At 54.0% G+C, this 16986-nt stretch overlaps 5 protein-coding genes across 5 annotated transcripts; 2 read left to right on the top strand and 3 right to left on the bottom strand.

The window, feature by feature from the left end:
• Nucleotides 1-3: 3 nt before the first annotated feature.
• BDY24DRAFT_30484 (uncharacterized protein) lies at nucleotides 4-739 on the bottom strand. Its single transcript, XM_076637032.1, has one exon. It carries the CDS (start codon nucleotides 587-589, stop codon nucleotides 179-181), a length of 411 nt encoding a protein of 136 aa, XP_076497330.1. The 5' UTR covers nucleotides 590-739; the 3' UTR covers nucleotides 4-178.
• A 418-nt stretch (nucleotides 740-1157) lies between these two features.
• On the bottom strand, nucleotides 1158-2387 carry BDY24DRAFT_386070 (uncharacterized protein; the record flags this gene model as incomplete). The annotated part of the gene is made up of 1 exon (XM_076640050.1): nucleotides 1158-2387. One exon carries the CDS (start codon nucleotides 2385-2387, stop codon nucleotides 1158-1160), a length of 1230 nt encoding a protein of 409 aa, XP_076497329.1.
• A 94-nt stretch (nucleotides 2388-2481) lies between these two features.
• On the top strand, nucleotides 2482-3599 carry BDY24DRAFT_30426 (uncharacterized protein). Its single transcript, XM_076637030.1, has 3 exons — nucleotides 2482-2757; nucleotides 3084-3206; nucleotides 3320-3599. Exons 1-3 carry the CDS (start codon nucleotides 2574-2576, stop codon nucleotides 3481-3483), a joined length of 471 nt encoding a protein of 156 aa, XP_076497328.1. The 5' UTR covers nucleotides 2482-2573; the 3' UTR covers nucleotides 3484-3599.
• Nucleotides 3600-5665: 2066 nt separating this feature from the next.
• On the top strand, nucleotides 5666-8714 carry BDY24DRAFT_414388 (uncharacterized protein; the record flags this gene model as incomplete). The annotated part of the gene is made up of 9 exons (XM_076643304.1): nucleotides 5666-5747; nucleotides 6007-6329; nucleotides 6506-6653; nucleotides 7031-7163; nucleotides 7401-7420; nucleotides 7591-7916; nucleotides 8063-8123; nucleotides 8399-8443; nucleotides 8527-8714. 9 exons carry the CDS (start codon nucleotides 5666-5668, stop codon nucleotides 8712-8714), a joined length of 1326 nt encoding a protein of 441 aa, XP_076497327.1.
• A 160-nt stretch (nucleotides 8715-8874) lies between these two features.
• BDY24DRAFT_386053 (uncharacterized protein) lies at nucleotides 8875-13415 on the bottom strand. The gene is made up of 21 exons (XM_076640049.1): nucleotides 13181-13415; nucleotides 12950-13043; nucleotides 12745-12840; nucleotides 12413-12640; nucleotides 11896-12294; nucleotides 11739-11822; nucleotides 11575-11661; nucleotides 11401-11490; nucleotides 11180-11332; nucleotides 11035-11103; nucleotides 10882-10968; nucleotides 10691-10819; nucleotides 10518-10628; nucleotides 10382-10453; nucleotides 10207-10287; nucleotides 10006-10098; nucleotides 9805-9909; nucleotides 9640-9723; nucleotides 9449-9511; nucleotides 9201-9380; nucleotides 8875-9033 (listed from the first exon to the last, which is right to left on the bottom strand). The coding sequence occupies exons 1-20, from the start codon at nucleotides 13321-13323 to the stop codon at nucleotides 9225-9227; spliced, it is 2424 nt and encodes an 807-aa protein (XP_076497326.1). The 5' UTR covers nucleotides 13324-13415; the 3' UTR covers nucleotides 8875-9033; nucleotides 9201-9224.
• Nucleotides 13416-16986: the final 3571 nt, after the last annotated feature.

Genomic DNA, 16986 nt, shown 5'->3' with positions numbered 1-16986 from the left:
TCCTTCTTTGACGCTCTCAGTGCCTTCTACTGCGATGCTGACGCTTTCTGGCTTTCCTTCCTTCAACAGATGAGAGCCGTCACGATCCTCTTCGACCTCACCCTCTCCTCCGTCCTCCGCACCAGCGCATACCGGTGAGGAAGGAGACGACCTCGCTCTTTGTCCTGCGTTCGTCGGCCTAGGAGCTACAGTCCCACCCAGCGACCTCGCTTCCACTCAACTCTTCAACCTCAACACCTCCTCCGCCTCCATCTCTCACGCTTGGAACGATCAGCCGATGGTCGCCGTCGAAGAGCACTCCTCCGTCACCCACTTCTCCGTTTCGAGCGCTCCTCATCTCACCTCGGAGGAATTCGAGCGATTCGGAAGGTTCGGTAGAAGCTTGAGGTTGCCCAAGGAGGAGGGAGTGTTGAAGGTCTGGTTCGACAGTGAAGGAGCGGTCAGGACGGGGCAGAGAAGAGGAGGTAGGAGTGAATGGGAGCCGTCGTTGATGGTGGTGAACAAGATCGTACTTGCGAGCTGGTGAACTCAGGGTTTGCCTCGATGGGAGTAGGAGCAGATGGAGGAGGGGAGTTTGACGTCGCTTCATTTTCGTTTTGTGCTTTCGTTCGCTTTCTCTTTCACGATCATGCCGTTGTACCTTATGAAGCTTTCCAGTCTCTGATTTCTCGGGAGTTTCTTGTTTGTTGGGGTCTGAAGGGGAGGAAAGCGGACTGAAGATGATCTCGTTGAGCGAAAGTGAACGAACGCGTCCTCGTCTCTTTCCTTCTTCCTCTCGTCCATTCCTTGCCCTTCTCAACCCACAGAAGGACTTGCCCGAAAGATATCCGAAGATCCAGAACTCAGTCAAAATCGCAGCATCACTATAGCCTACCAGGAAAGAAAGAAACCCGACCGCGTCTCGACTCGACTCCTCGACCTCGAACTCAACTCCCGAGTCGCGACCCAACGTCCGACGGGATGCGAGGTGAACAATCTGTGAAGAAAGAAGATAAAGGCGAAGGTCAGACGAGTCGAAACGTCGACGGAAGAAGTCAAGGAGGGAGGGAGAGAAGTGACTGACGAGTAAAACACGACGTCCGAGAGAGATCGGTTCGGCGAGGCGAAGGAGAGTTGGATCTGAAGGAGGCACAGAGCGAAAAGGGAAGAAGTCAGCGTTATTCAATGTCTAGTTCGAGTGAAGAAGAGAGAAGAGAAACGAACCAGAGATCTCGATCCTCGTCCAATTCATCGTCGAAAAGAGGTCGCGCCGTCCCGTCCTCTGAAACGAGCCTCCATCGGTCCTCGACCAGGCCAACCTTCTCCGGACCAACATGCTGCTGTGCGAGCCGGAAGAAAACGGATCCGTGAAGTCCAGCTCGAACCACAAAGCTCAGGCGAGGAGGAAGCGCCGGATCCCAATCAGACTGGTCCACATCCGCCTCAGCCACCGTGAGACCAACCTCACCTCCAGCGTAAACGAAACACATGATACGAGAGGGAAGGGGTAGGGAAGAGGTGATATGAGAGATGTTGAAAGTGTCGAATTCCATGAAGAAGGGGAGATGGAGAGAGCTGAGGGACTGAAGGAGCTGGAATTGGAGGATCACTCGGTTTTGGCTGGCCTTCCGCCTCGGTAGGAAAAATAGTCGATTAGGGTGATAGGGTCTAGTGGGAGGTGGAATTAGAGATCGTAGTAAGCGTTTGTTCTCACGGGAGGGAGGGAGGGTATTGTCGTAGAGTCGAGGGAAGAGGGGAGGGACGACGACGACGGAGCGCACATCGGGAAGGAAGACGTTGAGGAGGATGACGGGGTGCTCCCTGAGGGCTAGCCTGCCCTGATACCGTATCCTCGAGTGTTCTGCGTCCTCCGGGAGCCAAACAACGTCTCCTTGGACTCTATCTTCGACAAACAGTTCCTCGATCCAGCTCCTCCTCTCGTCGAGCGAGGCTCTTCCCAACCCAACCTCCTGTCCTCCCAAGATCCAGTAATCCTCGTTGAAGAGGTTGAACCAATCCTTGGATCGAAGAATGTTGATGCTTCTATAGAAGTAAGGGAGAGCAAGATGGTGGAATCCTTTCGAGACGAGGAGGAGATGGATCGGATGAGGTCGAGAGGAGAAGGGAAGATGGAAGGATCCGTTGGAGGGAAGAAGACGACGAGGAGGATTCGTTCGAAGATTTCGACGGGGAATCGATACGGGATGGGTCGAGTGGTGGATTGAGTAATCTTCAGGCGCGAGGGAAGAAGGATAGGGAGGGTTCCTCGGAAGAAAGGGAGGAGAGGAAGAGGAGGAGGAGGAGGAGGAGGAGGAGGAGGGATTCCTCGAGGGTCGCTGTTGAGGCTTGGATCGTTTTGAGGGACGGAGGATTCGTCCGAGCAGGATAGAGAGTTTGGAGAAGGGCATGGTGGGAATGAAGAGAAAATTTGTCTGGAGGGGATGCTGATGGTTGGGAAGGAAAAGAAAAGGAAGGAGGCAAACTGTTGAGCTCGACCTCTTTTCCGTTTTCCTTCCTTCTCTCTCTCTCTCCCAACCTCTTCAGCACTTCAAACCCACTTTTCCCCTCTCTTATCTCCCTTCTTCTTCCCTCCGATGTCTTTCCTTCCTCCTGGCCAACCCGAGGAACGAAGTCCTATGATTCAGCTGAGGAACTCGACCTATCAACCAGAACCGCTCCTTCGACCTTGTTGCACGGAGGACAGGAACATCAGCATCGTAGAGTTCCTAGGAATAGGACCAGAGGGACGGAGGGTTAACTTTGAGAGAATCTTTGATTGTGAGTAGCGACGCTCTTTTGAATCTTGAGGCTCCTTCGAGGAGGAGGAGAAGGAGGAGGAAGAGACGAAGGAACGGATGGAGGGAGGTCGAAGGAAAGGTCGATGCTTCTCCTTCAACCCTCTCCTTCCGAAGAAGAAACAACGTTCTTCAGATATTGACGACTTGGAGACTTAGTCTCCGCTCCTTGTCGAGCCTTTGTGAGGATACGGGAGGCTACAGCAGCAAGGAGAAGAAGGAAGGAAGGGGTTCGCGAGCTCGCATCAAACCTCCTTCCTTCGCTCTGCATGCTGACCGTTCTATCCCTTCTCCTTCTCTCGAAAACAGTTACCTGGACGATCCAATCCATCCTCGAACTCCTTCGCTACAAGGCTAGGACTGGACCAGATCAAATCTTCGAGATCAGCTACACCTGGAAGCACGGGCAGCTTCAAGGAGAGCTCAACACTGGTGAGCTCGAGTTTCTCCTTCCTCCCTTTCCTCCTCCTCTCGCGCGTTCTACTGCCTCCTCGACCCCCTTCTCGCTTACTGACTCTTGACTTTTGCTTCTTCGATTTCAACAGCGGAGGACGTGGAAGCCTTCGTCGAACTCGGTCACGGCTGGTGCCCTCAGGACGTCGTCTTCGTTCACTTCTTCCTCCCTCCCTCCGTCCCTCTCCTCCAACTCCAACTTCAGATGTTCCTCGCGGCTATGATCGCCTATCCTCCTCTCCTTTCGGCTCCGTAAATCCTTTCGACCTCATTCGAACCGCCTACGCCCTGAAGCTCAAGTTCCGTCAAGGAACGACTTGTCCGAGGTATGGGAGGAGGGACTCGTCGACGAGTTCAGATGGACGCGGTTGGACAGCGTCGTCGGTCGTTCAAGCAGCGATCTCACCGCCGAACAACGGTCAGGATACACCCAAGCAAACCCTTCCCTCGTCGGGTCAAGGACGCTCAACGGTCGGGATCCTCCTCGCCTAATCACCTCTCGACGCGGCTCCCTTCACCTCCTCCTCGACCGTCGACGAGTGCCACCTCCCTCTCAGCATCCAAACCCACTCCTTGCACGCCCTAGCTACCCCATTCCTCTTATCCAACATCGCTTCTCTCCGGCAGCTCTCCATCAAAGCCGTCGACTCTTCGGCCTCCCTCCTAACCTCCGACCCGAACCTCTCGACCCTCCTCCACCACCTCCTTCTCCACGACGCACTCAAGCACAAACCCGCACAACTCTTCCTTCCTCCACCTCTTTCCCCATACCTCATCGCCCACTCCCTCCCAATCCAACTCTTTCGAATCTCTTCCTCCGTCGTCCAACCTCCCCGTCGGTCAAGACGCGACCGAGTCACGGTTCGGAGTTGGAACGGAGGGAGAACATAGGCTTTAGTGGTGCGAAGAGGATGCGCTTGAGGGGTAGAAGATGGCGGAGCTTTGGTAGAAGTAGAAGAGGGATGTCGAGAGAGGAGGAGGACTTCGACGTCGTCGTTTTCGGGTCAGTCTTCCTTTCTCTTCTTTTCTGCGAACGAGACTGTGATTCAAGGTCGAGTCGCCCGTAAACTGACTCGTATTGCTTCTCGTTCCCGCTTCGTTCGACTATCAGCTTCGACGAGAGCACTCGAGGACGATGGTCACAAACTCTTTCGAAACCAGCCCTCTTCCCTCCCGTCTTCGACTTTTGACCGTTCGTCTCGATCGCTCCTCATCTCTCCTACTTGGATACTAGGATCAGCTTGCGAGTCCCCCTCACTCGTTTCCTTCCTTCACTCGGTTAGTCACCTCTCTTGTTCACCTCCTTCGAGACTCGTCGAGACGCGTGCTGATCTCCCCTCGTTCCCTTTGTCGCTCTCTCTCCTTCCTCCTTGGCCTTCTCGAAGTACGAGGACATGACGTCTACCTTCCAAAGCTAACATATCTGAATATTTATCTCGTCTTCTTCAGCTTCAGCAAGCAGCCGAACAACGCTTTCCCTTTCATCGACGATCAAAGGGAAACTGATCTCGGTTTTCGACGTTCGACTTTGCCTCGACCTTTCCTTCAACCTCGACCCCCTCCTTCTCTCTCTCGCTCCTTCCCTCTCTCAACCCCGACATGCCATCCAAGGTCCCACCTCCACTCCCAACGAAACGATGCCGTCTCGAACAAGAGGATTTCCCTTCGTTCAAAAACCAAACAGCGACCGTGTCAAACCTTTAGGAAGTCAATGTACTCCCCTCCCTCCTTCTCTTCCTCCCCTCTATCCCCCTTCCCTCCTTCAGAATCACCTCTCTCCAGCATGGTCAGCTCGTGGATGATCTAGTAGGGAACTTCGCTTTCGACTTGCTCGGACTCGTATGCCTACATCTCTCGGGATCCAATGTGGGACCGGCTTTCCCTCGGCTTTTTCGAGGTGAGCTTCACGGTGTCTTCCCTCTCTTTTTCGCTCAGGTCGACCCCGTAGAGGAAGGGGGTCGAGAAGGTGAGCTCCTTCCCTCCTTCCTTCCTCCGATCCTTCCTTCGATCCCTCGCTCGTCTTTCTCCCGTCTTGAGGTTACTAAATTCTACCCCTTTCCCTCGTTGCTTCTATGTTCTTCTTCCTCGAACAATCTATTAACCATAGCTTCTTCCCTTGACATCAAAAGCTCCAGCCCGCCGTTCCCTCCGTCCGCCTCGACGTCCTCCTCCTTTGGAAGAGCATGCCTCCTCGGTGGTTTGAGGTGCTCCCATACATTTGACGCACTATGTGAGTACCTTCCTCATCTCACAGTGATCATTCAGTCTCTTCTTCTCTCCGAAGACGAGCAAGAAGGAAGGGAGGAACAGAAGGGAAGGAGACTCGCGCTGACCTTCGCCTCCTTCTCCCTCCTCCTCCCGCTTCTGTCCTCTTTTCAAGAGCTCTCCCTCGCCGATCCTCCCGCTTCATTATTCTCGTCAACTCACCGCCCACCACCATGACCATCAGCCCTTCCCATCCTCTCCTCGCCAAACCATCGAAACCTTACGATTCACCTTCCTCGCTCGACGCTCGACGACGTTTCAAAGAACGACGAAGGCTCTCACCTCGAGGTTTAGGAACGATGTCGGGAGATGTTGGAGTAGTTGAGGGTGGGAGGAGGTGATCTGAGGAGAGCTGGTTCGGAGGTGGGAACTTTTGGGGTCTTCGACGACGAGATCTTCAGCCCGTGCGTCTTCTCCTTCACCATTCTCTCTCGCCTAGCTTCGCTGTGTGTTCGAACAACGAGAGGGAGAGGATTTCAGCTGACCACCAACTTCCCCTTCTTTCTTACTCCAGATCTACCGATCACCACCTGCAACACTCGTCCAAGACGGCGACGATTCTCTCCCTCGCATCGTCCTCCTTCATCCCCTCGCCAACTGTTCGACTTACCGAACGGTCTCATCCTCCCGAACCTCAACGCTCTTCAATCCTTCCGTTACCCTCCCGTCACTTCCTCCGAGGTCCTCACTACCTCATCTCTCGTTCTTCGACGTCTCGATTGGGATCGATGCTCGTCGTCGTTGTCTCACGGACTCGGCAAGGACGCATTCGAAGGTGGGAGGAGGGGAACTGCTGAGGAGGGATCGAGAGAGCCGGGTATGCTAGCGCAACAGGATGTGCTCAGCACGGAGGGCTGCTGTTTTTGAAAGTTGAGCTCGAGTCGTTGACAGGTTCGTTCCGTCTCTTCTTCCTTTCTCCTCCTTCTTCTTCAATCGATTCGCCTTCCTCCTTTTCGAATTGGAACATGCGCTGACCTTCTTTCCTTCGATCTCTTTTTCTCCTCTTCTTACAGTGTGTTCACTGGTCCTCCTCGTCTTCGTCCCTCCCTTCACCTGTCAAACCTCAACGCCGTCGCTCGTCCTCCCGCCCTCTCACCTTCCCTCAAGCTCATCACCCACGAAGCTACCACTTCATCATCATTGTCGAACCTACTTCATCATGTCTGCCCTTAGGCTTCTCTTCGTTCAACGTCGACCACAACAACGCTCAACCACACCTCTCTCCTCGCCGTTGTCCGAATTGCCTTCGCCTCCCCACTTCGTCGTCCTCTCTCCAAGAAACCAAGATCAAGAGGAGCGTCTCGTCTCTTTTGAAGGAAGGGTGGAGGGTGGGTGCAGATCAGAGGAAAGAAGGGAGAGGAGAACCTCAGGGCTTCGGGTCTTTTCGACTTGGGTTTGAGGCCGAGCCTAGTAGCCCCTGGTCAGTCTCTTCCTTCTTTTCCTCCTTTCCTTCTCCTCTCTACACCCGTCTCTGCGTGGTCGAGTTGAACCGGGACAAGACGTCGAAGCTAACGCCTCTCGTCCCCTCTCTCCCACAGCCCCCAATCCTCCCCGGCCTCGACACGACGAACCCTTCACCTCTTCCCTCGACGACCTGTCGACCTCCCTCGCTCTTCGTCGGTCGATTGGATCCTTGAAATCAATCCTCATCGTTGCTGGTCTTCCGCAACGGTTAACGGTTGATCTCGAACTCGAGGGAACAAGGGAACGACGGGAGGAGATGGGAGATCCGAGAGAGAGGCTCTGTTTGGGGCTGCTGTAGGAAACACAAGGATAGCACAACCCTGGATGTTGGTGGTGAGTCTCTGCTCTCTCTCTCTCTTTCCCGCTTACTCTCGAGTTGTCGACGTGGACGATCCGAGCTCGACCTGACCTTCTCCCTTCCCTCCCTCCCTTGTCTTTCAACAGACCTGGACTCCTCGACTCTGGTGATACTTGATTCGCCGAGATGACGAGGACGATGCGATGGAAGAGTTGGATACAGCCAACGTGAGTTTGCGCTCCTCCCAGAACTCTACACTCCGTCGAGATCGTCCCGTCTCGACTCGAAGACTTCGAAGCTGACCCTCCTCTTCGTTCGAACCCTTCTTTCCTACAGCCACACCCCTTATCTCAGCGGTAGCTCTTAAGGATCATCCAACTGCCCTTCCCTCCTCGATAACCTCTCTTCGAACCGTCCCTGGACTTCCTCTCGTCGACTCGGAAGCTCTTCATCTCAACAACGTCCCTTCTTCCAGCCATTCTTCGCCGTCGTCGGAACAGGAGGACCTACAGGATCACCAACCGTACCATATCGCCACCTTGGAGGACTCTCTCGGACTTGTAGAACGATATGAGGGAAGGAGAGGCTCAGGCGGCTCGAGTTCGGGGAGATGGGTCGTTCGGAGTTTGGGTCCAACCCCGGGTGTGAGATACCGTCGAAGTGTGAGTCTCGTCTTTATTTCCCGACGAATCTGCGATAGTGACAGGGTTTTGAGACGGGCGGCAGTGATGAGGATTATCCAGACGAGAGAAGCGAGACGACGAGGGGAGGAGACGAGCTGACGATTCTGTTTCCTTTCATTTCCTAGTGGATCAAGCCTCGTCTCAGCGTCATATTTTTGCAAGATTTACCTCCTCGACATCGTCCCTGTTCGTTGGGTCGCTCGTTTGACAACCCTCGCTCCCGCTCCTTCTTCGAACGAAGCCTCGACAGCTCTAGAAGGGGGGTCTCGACTCTGGACGGAGTTTGGGAACGGTCGGCTGGAACTTTTGATCTCTGAGCCGCGATGACGATGTGGTGGGAGTGAGGGTCGAAGCTTGGTGAGCTCCGAATTCGAGCTTCGTTCCTTTATCGTTCCTTCCTCCCTCTCGTCGACTCGTCCTCAGTGACTTCGAACTGACTCTCCTCCCTTTCCTTCGAGCAGACCTCTTGGACTATCCGACGTCCGCGATGTTGGGGCGTCTCGTCGGTAAGCCCACCTCGTTTGACTTTCTCTGCTCCGCTTCCCGCTCTCGCTCCAAACCGACTTTCGCTCCCCTCCCTTTTGAACAGTCTTCGCCTTCGTCTTTCGGATCAGTCTTGTACCTCGAACTCATTGGATGCTACCCATCATCGTCTACTGGATGCTCATCCCTCGTTCTCGAGGATCGGTCCGCGCTGTCGTCCTCTCCGTCTTTGGGGACTTTGAGCCGACGTCGTCGCAGGAGCTCGAGGATCTAGGGATCGTTCTTCTCACTTAGCCTAGCGATAACTTCTCCCTCCTGTTTAGATAGCTCGGATTCAGTTTACTTTCTTTCACCTCCTCTTCTTTCTATCGTCCCCACTGCAAGGGAACAACCTTCCTCCCATTTTCCCTCGTACTCGCTCTCTCCTCTCCCTTTCTCTCCTCCTTGCTCGAGATCTGCTATAGCTTCATTGTATCCGTCCTTCCCTTCTTCTTCTATTCTCTATTTGAAACACTAAAACTACACGATCTCAAGCGGAGAGAAAGAAAAGCTGTTCCAGCAGCTATGCGACGAATCCGTTCCTGTCGCCTCCGGTCGACGACGAGTTGATGATCTGCGGTGGAAGATAACGGAGGGAGAAAGAAGGGAGTGAGAGTGGAGGGGTGGAAGGTGAGATATCGTCAGATGGGAGGGAAGCGGGAGGGGATAGACAACGGAGGGAGGTGACGGGAGGGAGGAGAGCGGGAGAGCGACGAGACGGCCAGGAGACGAAAGACGAACAGTAAGAGGCGACGTCAAACCCAACTACCCAAAGGTCACCTTCGCAGAACTGATCTTTCCCTTGAGAGCGACAACCTTCCTTCTGAGACGCTGTTTCGTGGCAGTGTGCTTGACGTTGAGATTGTTGGCGTTCGCGAGGGCGGCCTTGGTGATGATGTGTTGATTCACCTCCTCACGATGCTGGAAGTAGGGAGAGGGAGAGATTTAGGTAAGAGTCGAGCGTCGGATAGAACCGGAAAGTCACTCACTTTGTTGCAATGGATGGAGTTCGAGGACAGATACTTGATGACGTCCCTCTCCAGCGAGCCGATCTAGAAACACGGTCAAGGATTCGAATACCAATAAAGGAGAGAGGATGTCAGGTTACTGACGTGAAGGGAGGCATAAACGAGACGATCTCGAGAAGGCGATCTCGAAAAGCGACGCGACTTGGACTCACGGACGTCCTCGATTCTTCAACCAGAGTCGTCAGTGCGTCGTTGGACGTCTGGAGATCCGTGTTGAGAAGCGTTGCCGACGCAAGCTGGAGGAAGAACAGAGCCGTCAAAGGTCAGTCCCGTTGAGAACACGAGACTGAAGCAGCGAGAGGTTTCTCCCTTCTCACATCAGTCCGACAGGAAGCAAGCTCGGCCTTCAATTCACTCAAGGGATCCGTCCTTGCCTTGAGAGTGTTCTGGAGCGTATAGATCTCGTCGACGTGGACAGTGCACTGGAAAATGGTCAGAATAATGGAAAGAAAAAGGACATCAGTCACGACAGCGAGGAGAGGGGAGCGAGACACCAGGCGAGCGTAAAACCTACTCACCACCTTCTCGAGAGAGACGTATCTGGCTTGCAAGTTGGAGAGAGAAGCCTGGCTTACCCTCAGAGAGGTTTCGGTATCTTGCAACCTGAGGGTCTGTATCCCAGCGGAAGAAAACGCGAAGAAAGATCAAAGTCAATTGAGGGGGGACGAAGGTGATTCCGACGCACTTGTCGGCTTCACCGACGAGACAGCTTCGCTCACCAGGACCTTCTCACTAGTTTCCCACTTCTCGGGAGACGCAGCGATAGCGATGAGAGCGTGGTTCTGTTCCCGAGACCCATACTGCTTCGAGATGGAAGATCAAGAAGTAATCGATCGTCAGTTCAGCGAAAACCAAGAGCCGAAGCGAAGAGAGGGAGAACGGGCCACGACGAACCGAAGAAGCGACAGGGATGGTGTTCGACCCTCGAGCAGCGGTGGCAGATCCAGAAGGGAGAGATCGAGACGTCTGGTTTGGAGAGGTAGAGGTCAGGTACGCGAAAGAGGAAATTGAAGGGGAATGAGGAACGTACTTGTTGATGACGTCCAGAGGCGTTGAGGTTCGACGAGTTGGAAGAGGTCGAGTTGGAAGAGGTTGGTTTCGATTTCTTCGTCGACGGGACCGTGGAAGAGGAAGAGGAAGCCTGCGGAAGGGACGGACGATGAAATCAGCGGAGGTAGATCGGATTGCAAAGGTAAAACCCACTGAAGAAGCCGAAGCAGGAATCCCAGCGACGTCCGACTTCCTCTTCTTCCCATTTGGTGACGCGACGCAAATCGGACTTGACGGCACCGGAGGTTCACTGTTGAGAGAAAGGGTCGGATGATATCGAGACTGTAGAGGCGGGAAACTTAGTTAGCAGCCATTCGAGACGTAGAGTACTGAGAGGGACGTACCGAGGGCAGTACGAAATCCGAGACCTCGAGAGACGCGACGGCAGGTTCAGGTTGAAGAGCGGAAGGACCATCAGCGATAAGTGGGGGCTGTTGAGAGGTGAATACTGGTGGTCAGTCTCAGTTCCGAACGAGGAAAGAAGCAGAGCGACGAACCTGATCAGCAGCAACAACGGGCCGCGTTCGATGCCTCGGTTTCTTGAAGGGACGTGGATCGGGCGAGATCTGCCGAAAGGAAACGCAAAAGCAGATAGTTTAGCGAAAGAGACCCATAGCGTTCAGAACAAGGACTCGCACTCACCGACTGGTCGCTCTGAGCATCATTGGGCGCAACAGATCTGTTCTTGGACGACTGTTTCTTCGCCTTCTTCTGCTGGTTCTTGGACAGCGTAAGAAGAGGAGGTTTGACCTCCTGAGGCGAAGCATCGAGCGATGTGTCAGCGGCGGAAGAGATCTGTAAATCCAAGCGTCGGGGAGATGGAGTTAGTCGGCGTTGAGCGAGGATCAAGGGAACTTGCTCACCGAAATCGGCGACGCCTGAGAGGAGGGAGTCGAGGCGATGGAAGCGTTGCCAGAGAGTGAGGACAACGAAGGCGAAGACGTGGATGAGTTCTGGAAAACAACCAGCACGGAAAAGAAGAGGTTCAGCTCTGCCCAAAACACGAGAAAGAAGAGGGGAAGGAAACGCAAACTCACTGGATCCGACAAGTTTCGAGAAGCAGGGGAAGGTGCGTCCTCCTCGGTGACTTGACTCGGGTCCGATGAGGATGAGGAAAGAGAGAGCTTCAATTCCAAGAGAAGTAAGGAAGGCGTCAGTTTTGCTCGCTTGGGAGAAAAGAACGAGCGACCGAGTGATTCACCGAGATCGACGCGTCGGGACGAGACGCTCGATCTTCCTCGAGGCCTGAGTTCCGAAGCGAAGTGGACGCGTCCGTATCGAAGTCCTGTTAAACATTGCGGAAGACTCAGTGAGCGAGGTGCCACTAGGATTGATCAGACCGAAGCGAAACTACGAACCGAAGGTTGGCGATGAACCGATCCAGCATCTCCGCTCTCAACACTCCCCTCCACCCCGTTCCTTATCTCCACAAAGGTAATTCCATCCTCCTCCTCCGTCCTCACCATTGCAGCCATCCTTTCTACCTCATCCTTGTTTCTCTCCTCTTCCTCGGAGTCCAGGTCGATAACGGGAGAAGAGGGAGGGAGAGACGAGGAGAGAGGGAGAGATGAGGAGGGAGGGAGGGAGCGAGGAGGATAGTTGATCTCCCAAGTCGGATGACCCTGCTCGGCTCGGCCTTTGCCCTTCCTTTCGGAGGAGAGACGGAGGAGGGCGTCTTTGAGGACCGACTTGAAGACTTCGAGCCCGTTCTTGTCGTTGAGACGGACGAATGTGATCCATTGATCTCGAGAGGCACCCTAGGTATTGATGGATGTGTAATGGACGGTTAGCTCAAAGACCCGTTCCTTAGAAGGAAGACGAGAGAGGATAGGGAAGTAAAATGAAGGAAAGGAAAGGAAAGGAAAGGAAACGTACCATCAACCCCATGGTGTTCAGCTTCGAAGAGATCAGAGCCTTCCACAGCTCTGCCAGCCGATGAAATCCAACTTGGTCGACGTAGAGGTCTGGCGCTTCATAGGCGACTCCTGCTGCATACTGGACGAAATGGAAGAGTCCTCGAGCGGTTCCGACGAAGGGCTGAATCGACGCGTTGAGTTCGTCGAACTTGGAGGGGAGGATCTGCCAGTAGCACTTGACCAAGTTCTAAGAGTCGATGAACGAGTGCGATGAGCCCTCACGAGTGTTCAACCAAAGAGGGAGGGGAGAAGGGGGAGAGGTCGAGGAAGGGAATGATTGAATGAGCTCACGAAGATCATCTTCGTCCTCTCATCGTCCAGTTGACAAAGACAGGCCCCGATGTCAAAGAGAACCTCAGAGGAGTTGTTGTAATTGCTGATGTTCTCCTGGTGAAAAGAAAAAAAATGGTTGATGAGCTGTTTGCACGAAATCAGACGCGGGCGCGAAGGAGGGAGCGACCAAACGTCGGACGTTCGTTTTCTGGATTAAACTTACCTGGATATCACGCAAGAACATAGCCCCCTTAGGAACTGATCCGTCAGGATCATACTGAGATAGTCCTCTGGCCAGTTGAAGCTCTTTGGGTCCGCTAGTGATACGAAAAGGGGAGGGGAAGGAGAAAAACCGGTCAGCTTGACTTTTTCGAGCTCACGAGCAGACGCCCTCTCCCCTCTCCCTTTCTCCAGCATCGGCCCCGACTCCTCTAAGAAGACGTCACGAACTCACAGGAGAGTTGCAAAGGTGGAAACGCTGTCGAGAAGAGCAGATCCGACCTTCTGGCAGTAGGCAGCGGACTCGACGTGGGGATCCTGAGCTCCTTGAGCTTGGCCGTGAGTACCGCTTTGTCGACGAGTAGATGGTGAAGTCATAATTGCCGAGGGAGGGAGGTTGGAGGAGTAAGGGGATACGAGATAGGGTGAGAAGACAGCTGCAGAGCGCGAAGGGAAGGAAGGGGTTGGAGGGAACGTTCAGTTCGAAAAAGAGAGGCCTGCGTGCCTTCCCTCGATTTCAGTTAGCTGCCGTGCTGCGAAGGAAGGAGAGGAGGTACGCCACAATCACCGTTAGATTGCAGTCTCGACGTTGAGGGGTCGGCCTCTTCTCCTCAAAAATCGACTTCTCAAACGAGAAAGAAGGAGGAGAAGACGACGAAAGAAAAGTTGGCGAACGATCCGTTCTCCCTCTTGCTAGGGGGGAGGCTTGGTCTTCCAGGAATCGGGTTTACGAGCTGAACATGGAGAAAACGATGAACAGTAACGAAACTCGTCAGCTCCAAGTCAGCAACGAAAAAACTAAGGAGCAGAAAGAGCGAGACAGCGATCGCTGGAGAAAGGACAAACCCCGTTTCGAAGGCGCCGGCGTCCTCTTCTCGATAGAGACATCAACCCACGACTTCGGAGACCGTTGAAGAGTTGCAAAGATCTGCTGAAAGGGAAAGAGAACGAGGAGGTGAAGATGAGGAGTTAGCATTGGATGTGGTGGACTTCTCTCGCCTTCGAAGCTCGTCGAGAAATCGAGTTCGACGCGTCTCCCCTCCCTCCCTCCCCAAACGCAACGGAAAGCGGTCCTACCTAAACGCGACCCACTTCGCCTTCTTGATCGACGAATGCTCAGCCGGCTCCGTTAGGCTGGTCCCAAGTAAAGTTCAAGGGGGAAACAAAGTCAGTTCGACTTTTGAGAAGGAAATCGAGCCGAAGAGAAGAGAAGACGAGGTCAAGCTCACCTGGCTGGTCTCCTAGCCTGCCAGCTCTCGAGACGACGCTGTTCTATCGGGAAACTACAGGGAGAGACTCTTGAGGTCGTTCTGAAGGAGCTGGAACCGACATAGAATCAACGAGAGGGGATCTGTTCGGAGAGAGAGAGAAACACGAAGAGATTCGTCGGTTCAGCTCCGTGTCTCCCCCGCTTCCCTCGAGTCAAGCTCCGACTCGGTAGCTCCGTCTGAAAGCTCGGCATGGAGGACTCACCAGGCCTACCGAAGCATCTGTCCGCAAGCCTCGACTGCTTCGAAGAGTCGACCCAGGGAGTGAGCGAGTCGAGAGGGATGGCGAAGGCGAAGGCGAAAGCGACGGGTCGAATCGGTAGGCAGGAGAGCTCGATAGGTAGAGATGTTGACGGTGAGGAGAACCGGGATTCGTAGGTGGAGTAGCAATTGATGCAAGTGGGAGAGTAGGCTTCGACGAGGGAGGGAACGGTTTGGAAGACGCGTCGCGGGAGGGAGTTGAGAGGTCGAGGTCGAGCTTTGAGAGATGATGGAAGTTGAGCGGCTTGATGTATCCTAGGCGTATCTCAGAAGTTCCGGTGTCGAGGAGCTGGGCTGTATCGGTGCAACTGGAAGGGGACAGAAAGGGAAAGAAAGCGCGTCGAGGTCAGGTCGGTACTCTCGACTCGACTCGACTGCCCTCGTTCTCCCACAAGGACACGAGGCCTCTGAAAGACGATGCATAAGAGGAGACTCACTGGTAATCAAACTAGAGGACCTGTGAGGTACCAGCCAGCACCCACGTCGGAAAAGTGAGACGAGGACGGCGCGAGGGACGGGAGCTTCCCCAGGCTCGAGCAATGGAGACCTCGAGCTGGAGGGAGGTTGACGAGTACCGACGAGACTTGAGCCGTATAGAGAGAGCTGGGAGAAAGGTAGAGGAGGTGCGGTAAGTCAGTGATAAGAACTTCACAGGGTTTTCGACCTCCCTGTCGAGAGAAAAAGGAAAAAGAAAAAAGAAAAAGAGAAGGAAGAGGGCGAGCTCACCGTTTGAGGGAACCGAAGTCAATCACCTCCCTCCCTTCGATAGCTCCCAGCCATCTCACCGAGCGCTCAGCATCGACCTAGGAGCTGGCAGAATGGATGAAGAAGGTCAGCTCTGCCTTTCTGGGATGAAGAACGGCGAGACAGACGGAGAGAAAGGAGAAGGAAGGAAGGGAGTCCAAGCTCACCTCTCGATTCGACCAAAGTCGTTAAGGTGCACGCCTCCAGAGCTCTACTCGTCAACGAACAACCCCGTCTAGAGATGAAAATGTATACAGGCTTCCACAGAGAGATTCGAGGGACTTGGAAAGAAGTTGAAAGAACGGGAAGAACGAGGGAGGAAAGGAAGGAGAACAAAGGGAGTCGGTCAGCCTCAAGCTCGTCTCGTCTTTATCTTCCCATCCAGAGGGTCCCGAACCTCCCATCGAAACCATAGAGGGAGAACGAGCTCACCTGAGGCCTCAGAATCCAGTGTGTATCTTCGAACCTCGTGGAAGAGGGCTCTGTATAGACGAGAAGGCGAGGTCCTCCTCCTTCCTTGAACTCAGCCCGCCCTCCCTTCGCTCTCCTCCGATGCTCCCTTCTCGACCTTCAGAGGAGCATCCAGGGCGTGCGAGCTCGTCCTAGTAGCGAGAGACGTCATAAAAAACGAGGAGGAGCTTATAGGATGGAGAAGGAGGAGGAGGAAGGAAAGGAAGGAGATGGAGGAAGGAGGAAGGAATGCTTGTTCGAGGTGAAAACAAGCTCAGCTAAAATCGAAGGGGAGGGAAGAGTCCTTTCGGAGGCAGATCGGGCCGCAAACGAGAAGTCAACAAGCTCAGAGCTTTTCCAAATCTCACAGCGACTTTGAGAGGTCGTTCGAGAAGAGGAACAAGTCCAAGTTGGAAAAAGAAAGGAGAAGGTGGATCGAGATGGACTCGACGCGTCTCCCATCTCGTTGTTCTGATGGATGAGGATCTCTTCGGTGGTCGAATCTTCCTTTGCAGTCCAGCTACCACATAGAGTATCGGATCTGAAAAGCATACACTTCTGATCTGGGCAGCGAAGCTATAGAAGAGGTCGGAAGCGACGCGTCGCACCCATGAACGGCTTCTTCCCGTTCTTTTCACGCTGACCTCCCTCCCTCTTCCTTCCTCGACCCTCCCATCTTGAACAATCACCTAACAACACGTTCTATCGGGATCTCAAGTTTCAATCCGAACCTCCGTTCGGAGAAAACCTCGCCCTGCGATCGCTTCCTTTCCCTCTCCTCCTCCCTCTCTGTCTCCCTTCCCTGTCCGTACCTTCACTCGTTTCTTTCCAGCGACCCAGACGATTCAAAAATCGTTAGAAAAGTTCACAAAATCCATCAACCCAAACTAAAACCCAGGAAATCCTCACTCCTCCCCGTCTCCAAGCAACCTGACCTCCCACTCTCCCCTCCCCTTCAACCCGTCCCTTCTCCTCTCCTTCTCCCATACAACCTCCTTAGCCCTTCTGACATATCCAACTTCCCTCTCCTCCCTAACCAACACCGTCACCACTCCCGACTCGTTGAACCCAGCCGATCGATCCACGACAAGCATCCGAATCGCTCTGAGAAGTTTGCCGAGAGGATTGCGGACGAGACGGTCGTACGTAGGAGAAAAGAGGTAGGAAGAAGGGTCGAGGTTGAGGGGAGGGAGTAGGATCGAGAGATCGAAGAGGTTTGGAGCGGAGAAGGAAAGGGGAGGGAGAGGGTTGAGAGAGAAGGCGTGGGTGAGGAGAAGTTCGGAGGGAGAGAGAGTGAAGAGAAGGGAGGAAATGTGGT

The sequence above is a fragment of the Mrakia frigida genome (genome assembly GCF_051309035.1).
Source record: "Mrakia frigida strain ATCC 22029 unplaced genomic scaffold BDY24scaffold_12, whole genome shotgun sequence".
Taxonomy (NCBI): domain Eukaryota; kingdom Fungi; phylum Basidiomycota; class Tremellomycetes; order Cystofilobasidiales; family Mrakiaceae; genus Mrakia; species Mrakia frigida.
This window is presented reverse-complemented; position numbering and strand designations above follow the sequence as displayed.